At 37.0% G+C, this 22,999-nt stretch overlaps 1 protein-coding gene across 1 annotated transcript in view; it reads right to left on the bottom strand.

Moving 5' to 3' along the window:
- LOC139151505 (GPI inositol-deacylase-like) overlaps positions 1–17,061 on the bottom strand; it is a 29,262-nt gene extending 12,201 nt beyond the window's left edge. The window contains exons 1-10 of the mRNA XM_070724365.1: positions 16,876–17,061; positions 16,160–16,251; positions 14,921–14,985; positions 13,173–13,298; positions 12,652–12,743; positions 12,008–12,154; positions 11,151–11,291; positions 10,814–10,866; positions 10,413–10,479; positions 248–353 (exon numbers count right to left, since the gene is read on the bottom strand). Coding sequence (XP_070580466.1) covers positions 248–353; positions 10,413–10,479; positions 10,814–10,866; positions 11,151–11,291; positions 12,008–12,154; positions 12,652–12,743; positions 13,173–13,298; positions 14,921–14,985; positions 16,160–16,251; positions 16,876–17,007 — 1,021 coding nt within the window. The 5' untranslated portion in view covers positions 17,008–17,061. The remainder of the gene's footprint in view (positions 1–247; positions 354–10,412; positions 10,480–10,813; positions 10,867–11,150; positions 11,292–12,007; positions 12,155–12,651; positions 12,744–13,172; positions 13,299–14,920; positions 14,986–16,159; positions 16,252–16,875) is intronic.
- Positions 17,062–22,999: the final 5,938 nt, after the last annotated feature.

The raw sequence follows: 22,999 nt of genomic DNA, 5'->3' as shown, positions 1-22,999 counted from the left end.
TTTTAAGACAACTTATTTATCCCACCTACACAATATTTGTATGTAACTAGGGGAAAAAATAACTTTCCTTGTAATTACATACTTTTGTCTGCAGACCAAAAATTAATTTTCTTATGTCTCATTTTTCTCCTTATAACATTTCACTGTAGGTTTCTGAAAATCAGTGCAGCTAATTTCGAATCCCGAAACATTCAGTCTGCAATATTGTCTGAGGAAAGCAGAATGTCTTGTAGACTTTACTGCATACCTGGATAGTTCACTTTTCCTCCAGTTGTACTAGGTCCACTGCTTCCACTGTGCTTGTCAAAATGATGTCGGAACACATTAATCTTGAAGTCAGCATCTGTGCTTATCTGGAAGGAAAAGCAGCAAAAGGTTTACAAACTCTGGTTTTTGACTTCACCTTGACCTTATGGCTGACAGTAACATCACCTCAGTGTTTCCAAAGATTAGCTTTGCTCAGATATGATGTAAATAGTCCAGTCGAAATAGGGATAGATGCACCACAAATTGCAACAGAATTTTTTTTTTCAGAATGGATTTGAGAGAGGTACCCTGAACAACATACTAAAAGTTTACTAGACTCTACCTTGGGGAAGTATGTCAAACTTGCATAAATCAAATATGGCTGCCAGCAGTCTAAAAAATAACAATATTGGCTATATATAACATGGTAACAAGCTACGACAAGTGCTTTTAAAGTCTAACATTACTTATTTGGCACAGGGAATCATTTTGGAGATATAATGTTTAACATAGGAACTTTGATAATTTGCATAAATCACTATTGTTATGTAACTGGCGCTGTTGACCGGCTGCCCTTTTAGCTGCTCTTTTAGTTGATATTTCTTGGTTTTATGACGAACTTTTTTCGAAGATTTTCTCACCGTGTGTGTTTTAAATGTCCTAGCATCGAACTATTTTTGAAAGACGGTCTCTTCTTCACCCACGACTGTAATATTTTGGTTATCTCTCATCGCGGTTCAGCATGGCTGTCTCCGTTCTCCCTTTACGTAAAAGCCTTTGTTCGTCATTGCGTAACACTGCATCGCTTCTAGTGAAACCCCGTGGAAGAAAAGCCGGGCTGAAACATCCTAGACCACGATACCGTATCCCAACTATTCTTACAAGTGATCGAACTCCACGATCTCCAAGGATAACTTCTAGACCAAGAGTACTTCGGCAGATTTCCGGACAAAATATTGCATACGGTGAGCTTACATCTATCAATACTCTTGTTACGCATCGTACGATTCAACCACCTGTTGAGAAACGAGTACCAGCGCCATTGAAAATTCCGATGTTGTCTTCATGTTTCCAAAACTACAACTGAATGCTGCTCTTTGGAATGCACGTTCAATTTCCGGGAAAATAGGTGCCATTATTGCATCCTTGATCGAAGCAATTTAGACATTCTTGTCGTCACAGAAACTTGGCTGAAGAGTCAATCTGATCCAACACTCGCTGAATTTCATTCGTCAATCACTGGCTATAACGTATATCATCAGTCCCGCTCCGGACGTAGAGGTGGTGGTGTTGCTGTGATCGCTCGGTCAAATTTGCGTGCTGCAGAGAAACAACCGGGTTCATTCAGATCTTTTGAATCATTAGATGTTCTGTTTAAGCTTCTAGTCAGTCTCTGCGTGTCATCACAATCTATCGTCCGCCTAAGTCACAGAAAAATGGTTCGACCTTCAACGAATTTCTCACCGAGTTCTCTACGCTACTTGAGTCCGTCGTACCATCAGCTTGCCGCCTTGTCATTGCTGGTGACTTCAACCTTCACCTAGATGACACTGATGCACCAGATACAGTAAGATTTACCGATCTTTTGCACTCGATGGGATTGTACCAACACATTCTCACGTCGACACACAACAAGGGTCATATCCTAGATCTGCTTATAACCCGAACGACAGATCAATTTCTTCATTCCGTTAATGTCACAAATTCGATGAACTCTGATCACAGTTTCATAAAGTTTGGTTTGGATGTACGACGCCCAGCAAACAAGAAGATTACGATTTCGTGTCGCAATCTCCGACTATAACCCTGATGAATTGCAAGAAAAAATCACCGCCAAGCTTTCGAACTATTCACGAGATAGCACACTGAACACCTGTCAACATTCTACCATGCCGCAGTAATAGACGTATTGGACACTATTGCGCCTATTAAGCCGAGAATCGTTACCGACAAGGTAAGGGCACCATGGTTCTGTGAAGAGCTGTTGATGATGAGGAAAATTGTACGACGGCTAGAGACAAAATATTGTTCTACCAATCTTGAGATCGATCGTCAGATTTTTCTCACAAAGCGAAAAGAATATTTTCGTCGGTGTGATGAACTCAGGCCGACTACCATCGCATTCGTATCCAAGAAGCAGACGACAAGGGACTCTTTAACATCATTGCCGAGTTATCCGACGCGAAGAAAATCATCAGAAAAGTTCTACCAAGCCAATTCAAACCAGCGACACTGCCATCTGAATTCCTGGATTACTTTAACTCTAAGATTTTCGACTTCGAGAAGGCCTACCAAGTCCCCACATTGATAATGACAACGTCTTACCATCACACACCCTACCATGTTTCAACCAGGTGACTACAGACCAGGTAAATAACATCATATTACAAGCATCTTCGAATCCTGTGATCTGGATGTACTGCCTGTAAAATATATCAAGAAATTTGCAGATGCTCTATTGCCATTCATGACACATCTTTTCAATTCGTCACTGTCATCGGGTTCCGTCCCTAGTGACTTCAAGTCCGCTATCATCCGACCATTGCTGAAAAAAAAGACCTCAACCCAAATATCCTTAAGAACTATCGACCCGTATCAAATTTGTCTTTCTTATCGAAAGTACTTGAGCGGATTGTTGCTGCCCAGCTGAATACTCATCTCAGAAAGTACTGTCTGTTTACCAAGTTCCAAAGCGCGTATCGCGCCCATCACAGTACAGAGACGGCCCTTATGCGTGTACACAACGACATCATGCTCGCCCTTAACGACAAGAAAGACGTCGTCCTTGTTATGCTGGACTTATCGGCTGCGTTCGACACAGTTGACCATGAAGTCCTTCTACACAGACTTTAATTTCGTTTTGGTATCACCGCACAGCACTATCGTGGTTCAGATCATACCTAAACAATCGCACTCAGTGTGTCAAAGTGGGATCTGCAACATCATCCAGTACACATATGAAAAGTGGTGTTCCTCAGGGCTCTGTTTTGGGTCCCATTCTTTTCACCCTCTATACGGCACCACTCGAAGATATCATTGTACAGCATGGTCTCAACCACATGTTATACGCAGATGATACACAAATTTATGTTGTTTGCAATAAACCAGATGAAGTCCAAGGGTCTATTGAAGTATGTGTTGATGACATTCGCACCTGGATGAAATCAAATATGTTAATTCTTAATGATGACAAGACGGAGGTTGTTCAATTTTCGTCCGGACTGAGATCTGATGTAGTGAAACTTCCAAGCCTAAGGATTGGCGAGTTTGATATTGCTCCATCTGCTACCGTTCGTAATCTTGGCGTTACCCTTGATCAGTCTGGCTCTATGTGTGACCAAATTAGTCATATCTGCAGAAATGGTTTTTATGCTCTGTCCAGGATTGGCAAGATCCGTCAGCTGTTGGACAAGTCCACAACGGAAAAAATGGTTCACGCGTTTATCACCTCTCGTCTAGATTACTGCAACGGTCTTTTATACGGCATCAACAAGATTCAACTTCAACGCCTTCAATCACTTCAAAATGCTGCTGCCCGCCTTATTTCTCGAACCCGTAAATTCGACCATATCACACCTGTACTAATCGATCTACACTGGCTACCTGTTGAGGAACGCATCAAGTTTAAAATCATGCTGACTGTTTATAAAGTTATTCATCGTGTTGCACCACTATATTTGATTGACCTGGTTGAGCTCTACACCCCTGCTAGAGATCTTAGATCTGCCGATTCTCTGCGATTAGTGCCACCTTATGGGAAATTTAATAAGTCTTATGGTCAGAAGGCTTTCTCTGTTTCTGCACCGTCTCTGTGGAATTCTCTGCCGGCCGAGATCCGCAATGCTACATCTGTTGACTGTTTTAAACGTAGTTTAAAGGCTTACCTTTTTAGCCAGTATTATTCATGCTAGGGATGATCAGTCATTTTTTTATCTGGAACTGTTTTTTATTCGTTTCTTCTGCGACTTTTTTTTAACATTTTTGCATTTTTTACAAATTTTGTGCTGACCTTTTCCACATGGTGAATTTTTAATGCCGTACGAGTCTTGTACGGGTCATTTTGCTTGCTTGCCTGCTTTTTAATGCGTTTTATTGAATTTTTACTTTTTTCATTTACTTTTGGATTTTTGGACTTTTTCCACTTGTGACTCTTGTAATGGATTTTTGTTTTTGTCTTTTGTTTTGTTTGTTGTGTTAAAGGCACTGAGACGTATGTGTAGTGCATTTCTTCTAAGAATTAAATTATTATTATTATTTGCATAAATCCAATATGGCTGCCAAATTAATTCCCCATTGCTTAATAGTTTCTAATGTGAATAAGGTTTTAGTATATTTTTACCACTAGGAATCTATCAAAAAGAAACTTCAAAGTCCCTCGACATTTATTTTTAAAAACATGGAAAATATGCCATAAACCTTTTTATAATAACAACCCATTTAACTCTGGAAGTCTATTTTAATAGGTTTTGGGGGCACCTGAATGTGTTAAAATACTTAGAAATATACTGTTTTTGTAAAGAACGTTAAGGCTGATTTTAGAGACTTCCATGTATGACTTACAAACGAATCAAAGTAAGTAATATACTGATAGCTTTTACCATTAAGATGTTAGAAAGTCATGAGATTTTAATTATTTTGTAATGTGTCTATATATGACACCTGTCAATTATTGTAAGTCGTCTAAATCATTTATAAGCTTTCTTCACATAACATTGGCATCATTTGTGTAGTGCATTATTTGTGATTTGTATTCGGTTTTAATACAATACTGTGACAAAACATGCAATCTGTAGTGTTTACTGTTAAAAAGGATGTGCATAAAATGTTTATTTGTCAATTTTGACAGAACCACCTCTTTATGGATGAATTTATCTTTTGATGATTCCCTCAGATGATAGGTAGGAAAGCATCACTCATAATGGCAAAAATATAATAAACACAACAAAGCTAATAAAATGACAGAAAGAAAGAATAATATGACAAAAATTATAAAAAGGCCACAGTACACATAAATTTAAACAGCATCGTTGCAATAAATGTCAGATTCATGACAACCTTATCACCAAACAAAATGTGATATCAGGTATTTCAAGTGAAGTTGTAGATCCCATACAGCACCTAAATTCTGTTATGAAATTGTGTATTGTGTTTTTTATTCACTTGTGCCATTTGCTGTTAACTTTATGAAGTATCACTGGTTGTCCAGTTGTCGCTGAGATTTCGCTTATAGGTTATCATCAGCGCCTACAGCTGCCATACTTGTGTCTTTATCAGATGTTTGATTTTTATCTTCTTCTTTTAGATAGCATTTTCAATACTTTGCGTCCTGCAAGCATTATGTGATTCCTCTATTTCAAAAAGAACGTCTACAGGCACCAGTAAAGTAGCTTTCAGATAGTTTTCTAAACTTTGTGTTTTCTGTTGTATGTGAAGTCCATTTTGATTTCAATATATAGAAGTAACTTTTCCCAGTTGTATTTGTTTGTATAGTTTAAAAGTTTGATTCTGTTGGGATGAATAGGTGTTTGAATAATGATAAGGTTTTTTAAGCATGCAGTTTTCAATCAATATGTGTTTGAATAATGATAAGGTTGTTATGAATCTGACATTGTCTGCAAAAGTGCTAACTTTTAATTTTTGTGCATTGTGGCATTTTGTTGTTTTTGTCCTATTATTTTTGTTTCTGTGTTTACATTAGCTTTGTTGTGTTCATTGTCTTTTTGCTGTTATGTGTGATGATTTCTTGCCTATCATTTGGGGATGCATATATACTAAAGACACACTCATCCATAATGAGGGAGTTACGTCTAAAATAAAAACTACACATTTTGTACATGTCTCTGAAATAGCTTGTTTTAATCATTGTATATAACTGGAAATGTCATTTGTAGGAATTTTGCCTGCCTTATTGGGTTTATGCAAATTATTAAAATGCCTATGTAAAACATTGTACCTCCAAAATCATTTGTCTATGCCAAAATAATGTACTTTGACTTAAAAATCACAGAAATAGCTTGTTTATTACGTGATGTATGGGCAAATGTGTTATTTGCTCACGTGTTGACACACGTGGGCATATGTCGCAGCGATGTCTGTCTGTCTGTGTGTCTGTGTGTGTGTCTGTCTGTCTGTCTGTCTGTCTGTCTGTCTGTCTGTGTACTCAGTATCTAAAAATAGCGCCAATGGCACTTGATCACAACTGGCACATTGTGAAACTACTCTATCTCTGGGTACACCTGTACATGAAATACTGAATGGGTAGGTGCTGCGGGTTTGGAGTTTGTCTGTAAATGCACACAGAAAACAAAGTCCCGAAGTAGCGAATTCCAGCCATTTTCAAACCACACTGTTTGTCAGTGGGGTAAGCAATATTCGCAAAAATCACATTTCCAGGCTAATAGACTATGTTTTACGAAATCACACGTCCTTATTACAAAATAAAACGATCTTTGTCTTTAAATCAATGCGCCAGTAAACAGGTCCAGCAGCTAGTTATGTCATCAAGTCTGTAATGTTAAGGGTCATAACAAATGTGAGAAATCTAAAACATTAAATATGTTGTTTTTTATCAATTTTATTACCAAAGTGCATGAAAATCTCTGATACTTTGAATCAGCCATCCTGCATATTTGTAACATTCATCAAAACCTCATTTCTGTTCCACAACTCATTAAATAGTCCACAATGCAGGATTGGTGTACATTCCAAAACTACATATATGAAAGACCCCTAAAATCAATTAGTTAAAGGGGGGTTAGAAATTTCCCAAAACTATCTAACCGCTGCTCCGTTTGGCTCCATTTTTCGGAATCGGAACCTTGGAATTAGTCTGAATATCTCTACCAAATATCAATGCAGTCTGTTCAGCGGTTTTTGACTTTTTGTCGTTTACGGAAAATGGACACTGTCCACCACCGGTTGAAGCTAACCCTACAACTTCGAGATGTGATAATTACCTACATGTATGGTCATTATGTTAAAAAATACCGCCAATGGTGCTTGGACATAATGACCGCCTAGTATTATTGGCATTTATCAACAACCACACTCACTGTGAATTAGACAGACCACGAAGTCAATGAGCAACATATAGCTGAAAGACTATTTTTCACATTGCGATTTTAAGCTCATTTTTATGAGAAAAGAGACATGTATATGTATATGGAGAAAAAGCAGAAGACATATTTGTAAATTGTTAAGTGACAATCATATATGCATCTCTTGAAATTTTGTGGTTATAAGGTATAACAGTAGTGTAAGAATAATGAGGTATATATAAGTTAGTAAAGCTAAGTTGACAGTAATTAAGATTACAAAATTATACACTAAGCTGGGGAAATCTGATTGAAATAAATGTTGAAAAGTAGCAAAGTCATGGTCATCTTTTGTCTAATACCTTGTGTAAGTTCATGAACTTTACATAAATCTTGCTATAGATTTGTTGCTAATGGGCAATAACTGTGTTTCAGATCATTTGAGAGCAATCTATCCATGACAGGTTTAAATTGTAATATACTTCTATTTAAAGGAGAGAAACTTCTCAAATAATTTTTTTCCCTGTAATTTGCTGTGAGAACACATGGACAGATGCTCAGGACTCTATGCTGGTGCTACCTTGATAACTAACCTACAACTTGTAACGTCATTGTCTAACCTGTTCACCCCAATTTCCTGTAGACATGTCCACACTCTCCATTGATAACAATGGGTTTGGGCCATACCATTGTAGTGAAAGACTGTAACATGTGAGGTTGTGGATACTTAATCTCTGGAATGTCAAAGTCTGTATATTGACTCAAGGATGTTTACTTAACAAATGCCTAGGGTCATCTCAAAAGTGAGAATCTAAACTATGAAAATGTTTTTTTTTAATGCTTTTGATGCCCAAAAGAGCATAGAAATCTCTTATACTTCGAATCAGCCATCCTGTATATTTCTAACATTCATCAAACCTCATTTCTGTTCAACAACTCATAAAACAGTCCACAATGCAGGATTGGTGTACATTCCAAAACTGCATATATGAAAGACCCCTAAAATCAATTAGATAAAAGGGGGGTTAGAAATTTCCCAAAACTATCTAACCGGCGCTCCGTTTGGCTCCATTTTTCCGAATTGGAACCTTGGAACCAGTCTATGTATCGGTATCAATATCAACACAGTCTGTTCAGCAGTTTTTGACTTTTTGTCGTTTACGGAAATGGACGACATCAAACACCGGTTGAAACCACCTCTATATCACAACTTCCAGTTGTGATAAAAACGGCTCATAAGATCAGAATCAAATCTGGTACATAGATTCAGTTTGCATATGGCAAGAACTGATTAGTTTTTGGTGGGTGTGGCTTGCTTACTTTTTGCTCATTTGCATAATTAATGATTTTAGAAAAAACTGATATATATTGACAACGACTGCACACAATTTGATGAGATTCGCTACACATGTTGATCACACCAAAATATATCAGCTTTGAAAGATATTAAGGGGTGACGTGAAAGATAATTACTAATTTGCATGTTTAATGATATCTCCTAATTAGGAGTATATATCTGAATTTACTCAATCAAAATTGACAAAACTTGGTATGCATATTGAAGATACTATGATTTAACGTTATTGAAAGTCATTAAGCATTTTACTTCATCCAACTGTTAATTTGCATATTTAATGACCTTTTGAAATTAAGGCTATATATTTGAAGTTACATGACCAAAATTGATGAAACTTGCTATGTACATTAAAGATACTATGATAGAACATTATTAAATGTCATTAAGCATTTTTACATCAGCCAATTCCTAATTTGCATATTTTATGAACTTTCCTAATTAGGGGTATTTATCTGAATTGACGAGACCTAAGTTGATGAAACTGGCTATGTACATTAAAGATACTATGATAGAACATTTTTGAAAGTCATTAAGCATTTGAACTTTAGCCAATTCCTTATTTGCATATTTAATGAACTTTCATAATCAGGGATATTTATCTGTATTGACAAGACCAAAGTTGACGAAACTTGCTATGTACACTAAAGATACTATGATACGACATTATTGAAAGTCATTAAGCATTTTTACTTTATCCAGCTCCTAATTTGCATATTTAATGAATTTTTGAAATTAGGGATATATATTTGAATTTACATGACCAAAATTGATGAAACTTGCTATGTACATTAAAGATACTATTATGTAGGCTAACTTTATTGAAAGGCATTAAGCATTTTTGCTTCAGCCAATTGTGTATTTAATTAACTTTCCTAATTAGGGATATATACTTGGATTTATTTGATCAAAATTGGCATGACATTGATGATTGTACCAGGTTATACCAATATTGGAAGTCATTTCGCACTTAAGTTTTCATGTCAGCTAATTTATAGTTTGCATATCTAATGAGCTTTCAAAGTTTGGAATATATAGTTTGAAGGACTTGACCAAAGGCTATTACACTTGCTATATGCAAAGTTGTGATACAATGATAGCAGTCAAAGAAATTAATTTTCATTTCAGCTAATTACATATTTGAATACTTAATGACCTATAGAGTTAATCTGTGGTGAATATTGTTTATTATGTTGATCATAATACTTTCAACGAAGTTGCAAACATGTGGCAAAGGTTCAAATTTACACATAACTGCAATATATAATGAAACACGTGAGCATTTACAGTTCATATCTGGTTTTGTAGGAATGCTGGCAGCCATATTGGATTTATGCAAATTATCAAAGTTCCTATGTTAAACATTATATCTTCAAAATGATTCCCAGTGCCAAATAAGTAATGTTAGACTTTATGTAAAATAACTTATTTTAGCTTGTTACCATGTACCATATATGGCCAATGTTGTTATTTTGTCAGACTGCTGGCAGCAATATTTGATTTATGCAAATTGGACATATTTCCCCGAGGTAGATTCAAGTAAACTTTTAGTATGTTAATCGGGGTACCTCTCTCATATATATTCTGAAGACAATAATTCTGTTACAATTTGTTGTGGGCTGGGTGCCAAAATGTCGTTGGCTGACTGGACTAAACATAATTCTGTAGAGAAGCATGACAAAAGAACTATGCATAAATACCATTTAAGGATTTTGTCATTTTGTTTTTTAAGTTAGGGTGTATTCTTAATTTGTAATTACATCTTATTATTTACAAACCTGTTTTGTTGCAGGATCTATGATGTCAAACATTGCTCTCTTGGTAGCTAGCACCAGTTGTCTACACCTAACGTACAAATTACAGGGAAATAAATGAGAGTAAATGCCACTGTACATCAAGTTTGGGGTTTCTTTGTGTGAAAGTTGATAATCTGTTTGCAAGAACACACACACAAACACAGACATACAATCGGGCAAAGTCACTGTCATACATACCTCAACCCTCCACGACACAAACACAGACACACTCCCTGATGCAAACACATACTCCCAGACATAAACAGACTCACAATGGGGGAAAGTGACTGCTACAATGACATACACCCTCCTTGACACAAACACTGATGTATCCCAGATACAAACCACCGACAAATAATATGGCAAGTCTCTAGCATACTTACCAGACCACACATAGATGATCTGTGGATGCCCATACTTTTGGTGCTCCTGTAGTCTGTGAATGAAAACACATCCTTCCAGTTCAGTTTTGACCTGTAGCGATGTTATGCTCTAAATAATAATTAATTACAGCCATACTACAGCCCTACAGCCTTGACAACTATGCCTTGGCTAGTTTCTTCACTAGAATAATTGATCTGAAAAAGAGTCTGAATCTACTTCCAGGTTTCCTCTGACTCATATGACAACCACACTTCTATGTTGCAAAGGATAGTCATTTGATTTGATGAACAAATAGATAATTTTTGCATTACAGAGAGGATTTACTGAGAGACTCACCACAGCACTGACACTCCTGTCTTCAGCAAGGACACTCTGTGTCGATGTCAAACCCGCTCTGACTAGGATGTCTCTCTCTCCACCGCCGACTGATAACACAGTAACATCTCTCAGTGTGCTGTTTTGGTTCATCATCCAGTACTGTGAAGTATCAGTCACATTTAGTAGAACTACCGAGTTATGGAAAAACTCATCTACATTTCATAAAACTGCAGTAGAGATCTAAATACAGTCCATACACTCAAAGTCACTTAAAATTGAAGGACATTTAAGAAATTTTCAAGGACTTTTTAAGGTCCAAAATACCATTTTTCAGACATCATTTTAACAATGTTTCATTTCTATATCTCATTTAACATATAATTTTTACAATATCTCAACTGATCATCATGTCATTTTTTAAATTGTGGGTGGATCATCGATTTTCCATGACTTTCCAGGACTAATTTCATTTTCAAGTACTTTGCCAAGACTTTCCAGGGAGATCTCCTGTCAGTATCCTTTATCATACAACTCCATCATCATTTACTGGTCGGTCAGGAAATGCAGAATGGTAAATTCAATGGTTCAAGCAAAACACAAGGTGGTACCGCACCTTTGATCATTGGATTTACTCAATCCCAAAGCTACATGTTCTCAAGATATAACAAAATCTGTCCAGTAACTTTGATAACACGAATAATAATCCCTACCAGGAGTCACACTTTCTTTTTGTAGGGTAATTTCTCTTTCTCTGATAGGTCTACAGTGGGCATATGTAAGTGGCGAGCTTTTCATATTTTCTTTCTCTTTTCTTCTCTCTGAAAACGACTGTACCAAATTTGGAAAGTGGCAGAATTCTAACGGCTGCAACTTACCTGGTTGACATTATTGTAAAAAGTAGCGATGTAGATGTCCGCCTCGATGACTGGAGCTCTGTGTGGCGTTGCCTGGGTGATTATTGTGTGCACTGTTGATTGGTCAAAGTCAGGGAGAGTGAACAGAGCGCGTGCAATGATTCCACCCTAGTGTGAGAAACAAACAAAAGTTTGCTGACCTTGAGAATAAAGGATTCAGCGTTTTCATACACAACACTGTTAAAGAGGTCACTGAAGTAGATATGGTCTGATTGCATCATCAAAATATTTTAATTAAAACTCAACAAAAGGTCAAAATAACAATTGAGGGCGTACAAAAACATCATATGATACAATTACCATACAAATTCGTAAGATGTCATCAAACATACTGTCGAATTTCAATCACTAGTTCAATGAAAATAACTCCGTACACCCGCTGTTCAATACTGATTTAGATTGCCATTGGATTTCAGAAAAATTGCTGAAACTTTTGCAAAATGGCATAATAGTCCATTCTAACTTTCTGGATAGATTGCAAAAAATTATCCCGACAATAGTGGCAAGGCATAAGTGTGAAACTTAAATGTGACATCGTGCCTTTCTTGGACAAAGGATTCATCAATTTTCTGATCAGCTGAACCAATACAAAACTGCATACTCACCATTGAATGTCCCACCAATATGACAGACTTAGGTGGATACTTTGAGTGTTTGTACAGGGACAGGATGTGCTTGATGCACTGTGACACATATTCTGTAAAAAGCGTGGAAAGAGAAAAATGTTGAATTCTTTTTGATCTGGTGAGAAGTTTATCTTCACATTTCTACAGTCTCATTTATGAGAATAAAACATGATGTTTGGGATGTTATTACGACAAAAATGTATAAATGCAGGGATTGCAAAATAAATAGTCCTGCAGCATGTAGTTCTAGATCAACCATCATTTACTGATTATGACACTGTGGAACATCTCTCCCTCTGCAGTTTATCTGTCCAAGGCAATTAAAGGCCTGGGATTCGATCCCCGGGATCAAGTTTGTTTTGGTCTGTAAGAGGAGTATGGAGGTGTCATAGCCTTTTGTTTTCCATTGACATTGTAGTCTGGTAAGTAAGTTTCCTGACTAGCCTTTAAGTATAGAATAATTTTACATGAAGAGAAATTCAAACTGCACACTGACTCACCGGTTTGTCTGTCCAGGAATCCTCCATACAAGCCAGACAATTCACCATTCAGATTGACAACAAAATAATTAAAATGATGTTTTGACCTCTCTGCCTTTCGCAAAGCTACAGATCCAAGCGATCGCACTGAAATCAACAAAGAGGTTAAACAAACAAACTGTGACACAATCAATGAAATGCCATTTTATTAAGAATATCTTTTTGTTTGTTTTCATTATGTCTGGCCGCGACCCTGTAATTTTATTATTTTCATACAATCTCACATACTTTCTGATATATTGAGCTTTCTTCGTGATTGTTTCTTTCAGGATGAATGCGCCTCATAGACACATATTCTGACTCCAAAACTTCTACAATTCTTTCCTGATCTACCACTTGAGGGGGCTCATTTACAGCTCTTAGAGTAAGAAATATTTCACAGTCTGAGTTTTTCAAAAATCGAAAATTTTATTTTTCACTACAGAGTTAATACAGGGATGGCGGTCATTTCGACTATCAAATATTGGTTAATGTCTGGTAATTTTTTTCTCTAGTACCAAACTTTGATTTGGTAAGAGAATGGCCGAAAGTTTCACTTAGGAAAGTCTGAGCAAAAGCTTAAAGCTTCAATAGCTACTAATGTCTAATAAACCGATCTCAACATAGCCTCAGCTTTCCAAGCATTTTCTTTGAATAAGACTCATTAAAGACTGAAAAAGTGTATAAACCATTGTCATAGGTGTTGAAAGTGGCATGTAAATTCAAAAGTTTTAACATTATTTCATTTCCCGCCCTTTTCAAAAACTTGGCATATTCCCAAATCAGCGAGTAGTGATACTTCTGTATATGTCCTTCAGTTAATATATTTACACAAATTAACTTTGGTTGAAAATTTGAAGCTATTGTGGCTTTAAGTCTTTCATTTTCGAGGTGCATACTACCATAATCAATCTTTTAACCATTGTGCTTTCCAAGCATTCTCCCCTTCCCAATATTACCAAATACAGTCCCCACATCTCTATATCAAAAAGTTACTACTTTACCGGTCTTCAATAAGTAAACAGTCACGTAATACCATGGATGAGTCTTCCAATTTTACAATACATATTTTGCAAAGAAGACCAATTTTAAAACAGTGATCTGTAGTTTTACATCATGGTAACAAATATTATATTGCCAATAATCTTAGTGATGCCTTCATGGTATAATTAGGCAATAAACTGCATCCAGCGACCGCAGAGAATGTGACCAGTCCACGACATATTTGCATGAGAGATAGTGAGTGTATGTATTGAATGAACTTGTATTAGTGATGCCTTCATGGTAACACATATTATTGACAATAATCTTAGTGATGCCTTCATGGTATAATTAGGCAATAAACTGCGCCCAGCGACCACATAACATGAGATTGTGACCAGTTCACAACATATTTGCATGAGAGATAGCGAGTGTATATATGGAGGGAACTGGTCAAAATCAAGTGGTATAACCATTGATGAGGTGGTTTATTGCTATTATATCATAATATTAAATTGAAATTCTGGTGTGAAACACCAAAAGGGAATTTTTCTTTAGCTGAGAGCTCATACCCGTTCAAACCATGCTATACAGGGAATACAGCACAGTCATTTTCACATCTCGACCAATCAGGGTGCAGTATTTGCACTATCAATATACTGGTATGATATCATTAACCTTGTCATAAGATATTTGCATTATATCATATTTATCAATCTGTTTCGTGACTTTGTCTACACATTACTTACCTTGTCTATAGCTGCCTGCATTTCCTGGTATAAACAACACTGGTATACCCTTCAACTTCATACTCCTATTGAAATAAAAATATCACTGCTATGGTCATTACGGCTGTCACGACACTATGGACGGAGTGAAAAGATGCCCACTGTTTTATTTTATGATTTCATTGTAGATACAGGATATCAAATATTGCACTATTTAATTGTGGTTGTTAGATCTGCCATGCTATCTGGAATGATGTGACAATAGGTGAAAGGTCATACTATATTGTATGTACCAGTAAGTTTTTCAGATGGGTTTTCACCTTCTTATTGAAAGCCATATTGCTGAACAGATTTAATCAATCATTAATGCTGACAACAATTTGTCAATCTTGCAAAATTAAAGGGTCAGTGATGAAAAACAAACCCACGGAAACAACATAATTTCTCCCGGGATGCAGCTTTCTGCCTTGTTTTAAATGTTCAGACTTTTTCGCATAAAACCATGGCAACACAGCTGAGTACAGCAGTACATCAAAGGTAACAATAAAGTTTGAAACCGTAAAAATAGTCATTAAGGCCAAGAAAAATAAAAAGTTTGTTTCTAATCATCACATGCATCAATTCAGACCTGTCACGTCAACCTTTTTTTTTCTGCCCATGAGGAAATGAAAAAAATAAACACAAAAATACACGACGATTGTGCATAACATAGTGCTGTATAAAACACAACTGTAAATAAAATAACTGACACTAACATTCCATTCAGAACTGTACATATATATCACTGTTATATTACGCTGTCAAAACTGTTGCATTGCCACAAAGTCAAACCACAGACCTGTTGCTATACAAAAATACTAAAGCAACACTGATGTGCATTTATCTCTGCGTGCATTCCTATGTTGTTTTCATGTGTTTTGCACGTTCTTGTTGGTTTAAGAATAACAAAATTGAGAGAAAAAAATCCTGCATCACCACATCATTTTTGCAATATGTCTAGGAAGAGAAACAAACTTTTTATTTTTCTCCGCCTAATTGTATTACTTTCCACACCAACATGCTGATCAGCCGTTATAAATTCTCTGACAAGTTCCACTGCTGTGGCTTTCATTTCTCCTCAAAAGATTTGTCAAGAGGAATTTAACTACTGAACTTTCACTCAAAATATTGTCTGGGAAAATCTTGGGCTGCAGCATGCAAGAAGAGTGTAAACGCAATAACATGTTTAGAAATATTAAAAATAAAAAAAATGGTGCTTACTCCGATTGTTTAGCATAAGCTCCCTCTCCATACAGATGCAAAGAATATTGTGGAAACTTGTCCTTGACCTTCTGCGGTAGGCCTGGTACATTCTACAAGATACACAGGAAATGTTTATTATGCAGCGCCAGGAAAAATTATTTGAAGTATTAGAAAGTGGATTTGACACAAACTCATGCATGAGGAAAGACAGTGGACACATCCCTCCATAGGGACTCTGTGCTTCAAACAATTTCTATTTTGACCTATGGCATATTTGTGCTCAGAATGGGTCAGGTAAGATATATTGAGAATCATCGAGGTAGCAGAGTTTGCGCATATCTCACTGTGCAAATATAGTACTCTGTGATAGCTTGGCAAGGAACACACTATTATGCAATGATAAGCAAATGCTTGCGTGAGGTAACTGGTAAGTAACCGTGCTGTGCACGATGAGCTCATGATCAGGGCAGTGAAAGAAGTACAGGTTTCCATTGTCAACAACGTTAACTCAAGTCCATTTTTGATCAGTCCTTTGTGTGCACGCGAATAAATCGATCGAACAGTTCTACTTCAACCCAGTTCCAGCAGCTAACGCTAGCGGTGCCTGCTATCATGGAGGTAAATTTACCTCTACGCTGCTATCTAGGACTTCAACCAGGATTGGTGGTACCACCATGGAGCTAGAAACGCAAGCTTCCGTTTCTAGCTCCATGGTACTACTGAGGTAATCTTACCAGATACATGGGTCTTTCCCACATCCATGTCATTTCACATGCATTCTCCTCGACATTCAGGATGTAGTCGAAAATGCCCCATGCTAAGAGAGACAGCATGAGACTGCAGAAGATCACATTTTTGGCAGCCATTTTACCAGTGCAGAGTACAGACTCAAAGCAGTGAGTCGAATGTATCGCGAAACCAGGTGAGCCGGCGCAGAGGGCGCTTTCCGAAACTGATCGCCGTGCAACCTTTGGCCTCATCTATGAGATGATGAACACAACTGAGGATTTTATCACAAAGTTTTCAAGCCTTGTAAGACTTGAAGGAGGAGAATGCATCCTGAATGCGTTCATATAATGATCTTTGTAATTAAACAGCTAATTATTTGTTTTTTCAGACAAGACGCATAGTAAATACATTCACAGTTATGTAGATTTGTTTTATTTGTGACTATGTTGAAATAAATGTATCTTTTTCAAAATAAAAAAAACACTAAAAAAACCTTTGGTCTCTATGAAAATGCAAGGGGTCACCGAATATTAAACAGTGAGAGAGATATTTGGTTGATAGAAACACAGCACCTGTTCTCTAAAATTCCGCTCTGCTCCTACGCGCCCCCCCCCCCCCCCCCCCCCCCCCCCCGATAGACGTGTGTGCATATGCCTGAGAAGAAAAAAGTCAGGAAACCAAATGGCTAAGACCATGCCATGTCATCTTCCGCGTTCGATTTTACGGTGAAAATTAGCAAGTTCATCTATCATATAACCGTCGATCGTTCCCTATCATTCTCAAAATTCATACCTGATACTTAATCTGCTTCATATACGCTCGTTTCTTGTCATTTTCGGCCGAATTCGACGGATACTTCGCCAATACATGAGCGTGAGCAACATTCCAGTCACCTCTTGGGCACCTCTACTAAGTTCTCTTTTCTGCAATGAAGTTTTATTATCCAATATTTGATAGTTTAAATGAAAGAGATAAGTTTTTGTACATTTTAACTTCAGGCGATACGCTGTCTCTCATGAAATATATTACAAATACTATGTTTCCCCAGCAGCTGCAGGTAAAGACATAGACACAATGTTTTATATATGCAATGTTTTGTTTTGTCCTTGCTATACCGCACTTTCCGAAGTGTGTTGTTATGCAATAAAGTGATTAAAGTGATTTATTGATGTTAGCGCCACCTACCCATGTGTAAGCTTACAAAGAGAGAGTGTATACGTTTGCAGAGAGGCGCATCGGGTCAAATAATGATAGCGTCCTTGTACTGTTTCTTATGACATCTACTTTACGTTTGAAGCAACAACACAGTAAATATGTTCGCTGAAGATTATTGGTCAACAACCTCACAACTAATGTAAACATAAACAATACAAACAACAACAACAACAACAACAACAACGACGACTAGATTTCTGGGTTCCCTGTAAGTAGACCAGAATCATTCATTTCCAATTGGTCACAACAACGGTTCCTTCTCAAACCGTTTTTAATTCAAAAAGGATTTTAAGCAATAATATTGCTCAGCGGCCTGGTTACAGAAAGCATGGCTAAAACTTCATGATTTTTTGAAAACAAAGTGATAGGAAATGGTTGTGGCCACAGATGTAGCTCTTTAACACGATTAGGCCTATAATAAATTGGATGCAATTTTGGCATAAGTGTATTTCTTACTTTGCTACAAAACATTAACATTAACAACAAAATCAACGTGAAATTTTAGCGATCACAGAATATGACGTTTATGACGTTTAATACTGTATTCGTTCAGACCCTCCCTAGATTATTTCATCGATTTGTAAATCGTCGTTAGTTCAATTATAAGCCCTCCTCCACTCTCCAGAGGGTACATCCACCTTCTGACCGGAACAGTAGAGCAATTGCGATGATGATGATGATGATGATGATGATGATGATGATGATGATGTCGACGACGAGTTGCGCAACACCTACTTTGTGTGAAGTCATGGTCGATTAAAAATATTATCCATGTGTTCTGTGTACTTTCCTTGCCGAGAGAAGTAGGACTGTACAGTCAGTCAAACTGAAAACAAGCACTCAGATTTCGCTGATATTTAAATAGTCGAGTTTAAGTTGGAACATGATACAGTACGGTTATTTCGACAGTATCAAACTCAAAAGTTACAATATCGATATAAAACTAATATTTTATGGTGTGTGAAGTTAGCTCACAGTTCCAGTTCCCTATTCGATCGGATATGAATAGGAAACTGGGAGCTGGCTCGATTCTTAAAGGTGGAATGCGCTTCGGGGGCAGATATTCGGACTCACAAACTTTTACAATTCTTTTCTGATCTACCACTTGTTGGTTTCATTTTAAAGCTTTTGGTGTAAGAAAACTTTTCATCGTCTTAGTTTTCGAAAATCTAATTTTATTTATTTCGTCATAGAATTAACATGGAGATAGCAGCCATTTTAAATTTCGAAATCTCGGGTAGGCCTAATTAGTCTGTCTGGTACCAAATTTTGCTTGGTGACCCCTGATTTTTAGTTTTGATTTAGTAAGAGAATGATCGAATGCTTCATTGAGGAAAGTTTTGAGCAAAATTTTAAGTCTTTCACTTTTGAGGTGCATACTACCTTAATATTTTACTAGTTTTTACAGGACAACTATCTGGCGTATTCAAAACAACTTGCCTTGTACGAAACTATGCATGACGAGCACAATAATTTCAAAGTGTCTAACCCCATCCAGTAATACTTAACATGTGCTTTATTTTAGAAAAATCGGTTGTGTTTGAAGTTTAAAAATTGTAAAATATTCACAAATTGGTCGATTTTCAAATAATTAACTGTTTAAGAAAGAAGAACAAATGCTGTATTGTAAACAATTAAGGCTGTATGAAAATATGCACCAGGAGCAGAATGCCCTCTTGTGTTTACCCCTACCCGATGAACCGTACTTCAAAATCACCATATTGGAGGTGTAGGCCTTGAGTGGTATGCCAAGGTAGAAAAATCTGTAAAATATTTAATTCATAACTGCATGGTTCAATTCTTAAAAGTTTACCAGTTTTGATAAGAGGGACGCATACTGTATTAAAATCAACTTGCATTGTATGAAAATATGCATGACAAGTACAACTATTCTTACATATAAGTATCTACCCCCTTCGGTGTAATATTTTAGAACTTTGTTGTGTATATGCCTATGTTTAAAAATCTTGAAAATATTTATAAGTTGATCGATTTTCAAATATTTCCCTATTCTGGAAAGAATAATATCTAGTCAGTGAAAACAATTTAGCTGTATAAAAATAAGCATCAGGAGCCCAATGCACCCTTGTAACTCACCCGATCCCATGACCTCTACCCCGAAATCACACATTCTTAGGCTTAGTAGCAGCGTGTAGATATGCATTGGTTGCAAGTAGATTTTTTTCACCAAACTCCCATGACATATTACCAAGATGATGTTTTTGAAAATCAATAAAAGTCCGACCCCAAAAGGGCACCAAACTGGGTAGACCCAACATAAGTATATAGTAATGTCGGACTTGTACAAAATCTTTGAATAATTTTTTTTTTTCAGTTTTTTGCACCTGCTTCCTCTAAAATGGATATAGATACTTAAATCTCGTCATCTGCAACACTCTCCAACCTTTTGAAGGGAAAATATGGTATCTGGGCACTTCTTATCTTATGTAGGTCTACATTGACATATTTTAGGGGTGGGGCCAGGGTATGCCCAGATTAAAATATGTCCCACATCGATTCCAAACATTCTACCTGTTTTGGGTATAGGAATGACCGGTATATTCAAAACAACTTGGGTAAAATGAAAATATGGACAAGGATGCTCCCCTGACACCTTCCCTTACCCCCAAAATTCGACAATTCAAGGCTACAAGCTGCATGACATTTTATTTGCTTTTTAGTAGATTTTTCACATCTCTTGTCAGATATGGTAACCAAATCTTCAGGGCAGGTCACTAGATAAATAAAAATTCGACCCGAAAAGGTCAAAGGCCAAGCTAGTTGACCCTACATGGGCATACTGCATTGTGAGACCTATACACAATTTTTGAAATTCTTGCTTTTGGCACTAATATGCTGCAAAACCAGTATAAAACAGTAATTTGTGTCATTTTAGGAAGCGTTCAGTTATTACAGCCGGGGTTGGGCCGGCAAAATCCGGGGCGGGGGGTTTACCTTAAATTTGAAAACTGTAAACGGGGGGGGGGGGGGAGGGGAGGGGGTCTTTTTTTAAGTACAGGGGGTCACGTGGTTCCATTAGTATGTATCCCGTCAAAGAGCAGTTTCAGTGTTCAAAAATATTCAGGGAAGCTAAAATGTTTATTCATTCTCTGAAGCCGTTTAACTGTACATATGAATAAAAGTATAATTATCTGTCACATGAACATCTTGGTTCTAGGCAACTCTATACAGGCTTGTCTTCATGTAAATCGAGCTTGCTAAGGGCAATGCACAATTCCTATTACTTATATAATAGAGATATAACAAGTTTTGTCAGGGAAAATATTCAATAGTTTATCTCTAGACTACCATGAGAAGTACACTGGCCCCCGGTCGCCTGGATTTTCTCGGCAGCTGAATTACTGGCTGGCCTAGCGACCTGTGGGCCAAAGCGTTCAACCCACGATACGCAACAGCCTACCACTTAGCGCGACGGTCTATTGATGTTAGTCCTTCAATTTATTATGCGTTTTGATACTTGTATGCCAACAGACTTGGAGCAAGTCTACATGAGAAGTGGAATGATACTTTAGGTGGAAATCCAATATCATAATTGTTGCCCACATCTGAACTTTCAAACATCCTATTTGAATCATTTATATTTGTATCCATAGTCAAACACTGTCAATACCATGCATAGTGGATCCACATTTTCAGTGAAATTCAACAATCAAATTTCTTGAACACATATGCACTTGTAACCATCCTATTCTAATCAAGTAAAATTATGTCAATTATCCAACATATATGAACAAGTATTGGAAGAAAATTACTCATAATTTTGTCATAGACTCCCATGCATAGCGAATCAAAATTATCAGTGAAATTCAAAAATCAAATCTTTTTGTATACTCATGCACTTTTTACCTGCCATTTCAAGCAATTATCAAACATATAATGCTCTGGTATAGCTTGTTTTTATTGGAAAATGTTTATAGTTTGTCCAACAGACTCCCATGTTTTATGATTTGATATTTTAGGACGAAGCGCTATATCGGCCACTTCGCCTTCTAATAGTGGCGCAAAAATGGTTACTCTCTCCAAAAGGCATGCATGAAATTTCATGACCCTTCAAAATTGCTTGAGACCCACCTGCAATTTCTGTCCTATCGCTTTCAGGGTGGTTTTCAAAATTATAGCAAGTCAGAAGGGGAATTTGAACGCATTGAGAGTTTGTTTGGGGGCACTTGAAAAAAAATTCAGAACGTTTTGCGTTCTATCACTCCCCCTCTCCATAGGTTTTTATAAATGCAACTTTACTCACACACAATGGGGAGGGGTGATGAAATTTTTGTCATCTTAACAGGGGGTTCATCTTTTTGGTGCAATGGGTATGGGCTTACTTATTCTGACTGACGCACAGGAAGAATTTGCCGGCCCATCCGCGGCCATCATAACTGAAAAATCCTAGCTTTCATAAGTCGGGTCAGGGTACGCCAAGATCAAAAGTCTGTCTAATATTCGCAAGCCTGTCGATTCTTAAAGTCTTACCAATTTTGGACAGAGGAAGAGCTAGTGTCCTGCAAACAACTTGCGTGCTTTCAAAAGGTAGATATTTACCGGTACAACACCCAGTTTTCAAACCAGCAAAATCTTAACTTTATCAAAACTAGCGACATTGCATCGGAATTACTTTGATTTTTCATTCTTAACGGTAAGATATCGCAACCAAATGTTCATCAGTTAATGTCGGAAAGATAAACTTGAAAATTATATATAGCTATAATCCCCAAATTGAAAGATATCGCTTCAACGAAGGTCGCACGCATGACCCAAAATGGCCAAAATTGTAACCCAGAAGATGAAGTAAGGTTAGAGTACGCAAAATACGCCAAGTATGTCAAATATTCATATGCAGGTCGATTTTTACATGTAAAGTCTTTCTAGTTTTGGATAGAAAAAGATCTAGTGTTT

The sequence above is a fragment of the Ptychodera flava genome, chromosome 15 (assembly GCF_041260155.1).
Source record: "Ptychodera flava strain L36383 chromosome 15, AS_Pfla_20210202, whole genome shotgun sequence".
Taxonomy (NCBI): Eukaryota; Metazoa; Hemichordata; class Enteropneusta; family Ptychoderidae; genus Ptychodera; species Ptychodera flava.
The sequence above is the reverse complement of the archived record's forward strand: the minus strand, read 5'-3'. Positions and strand labels throughout refer to the sequence as shown.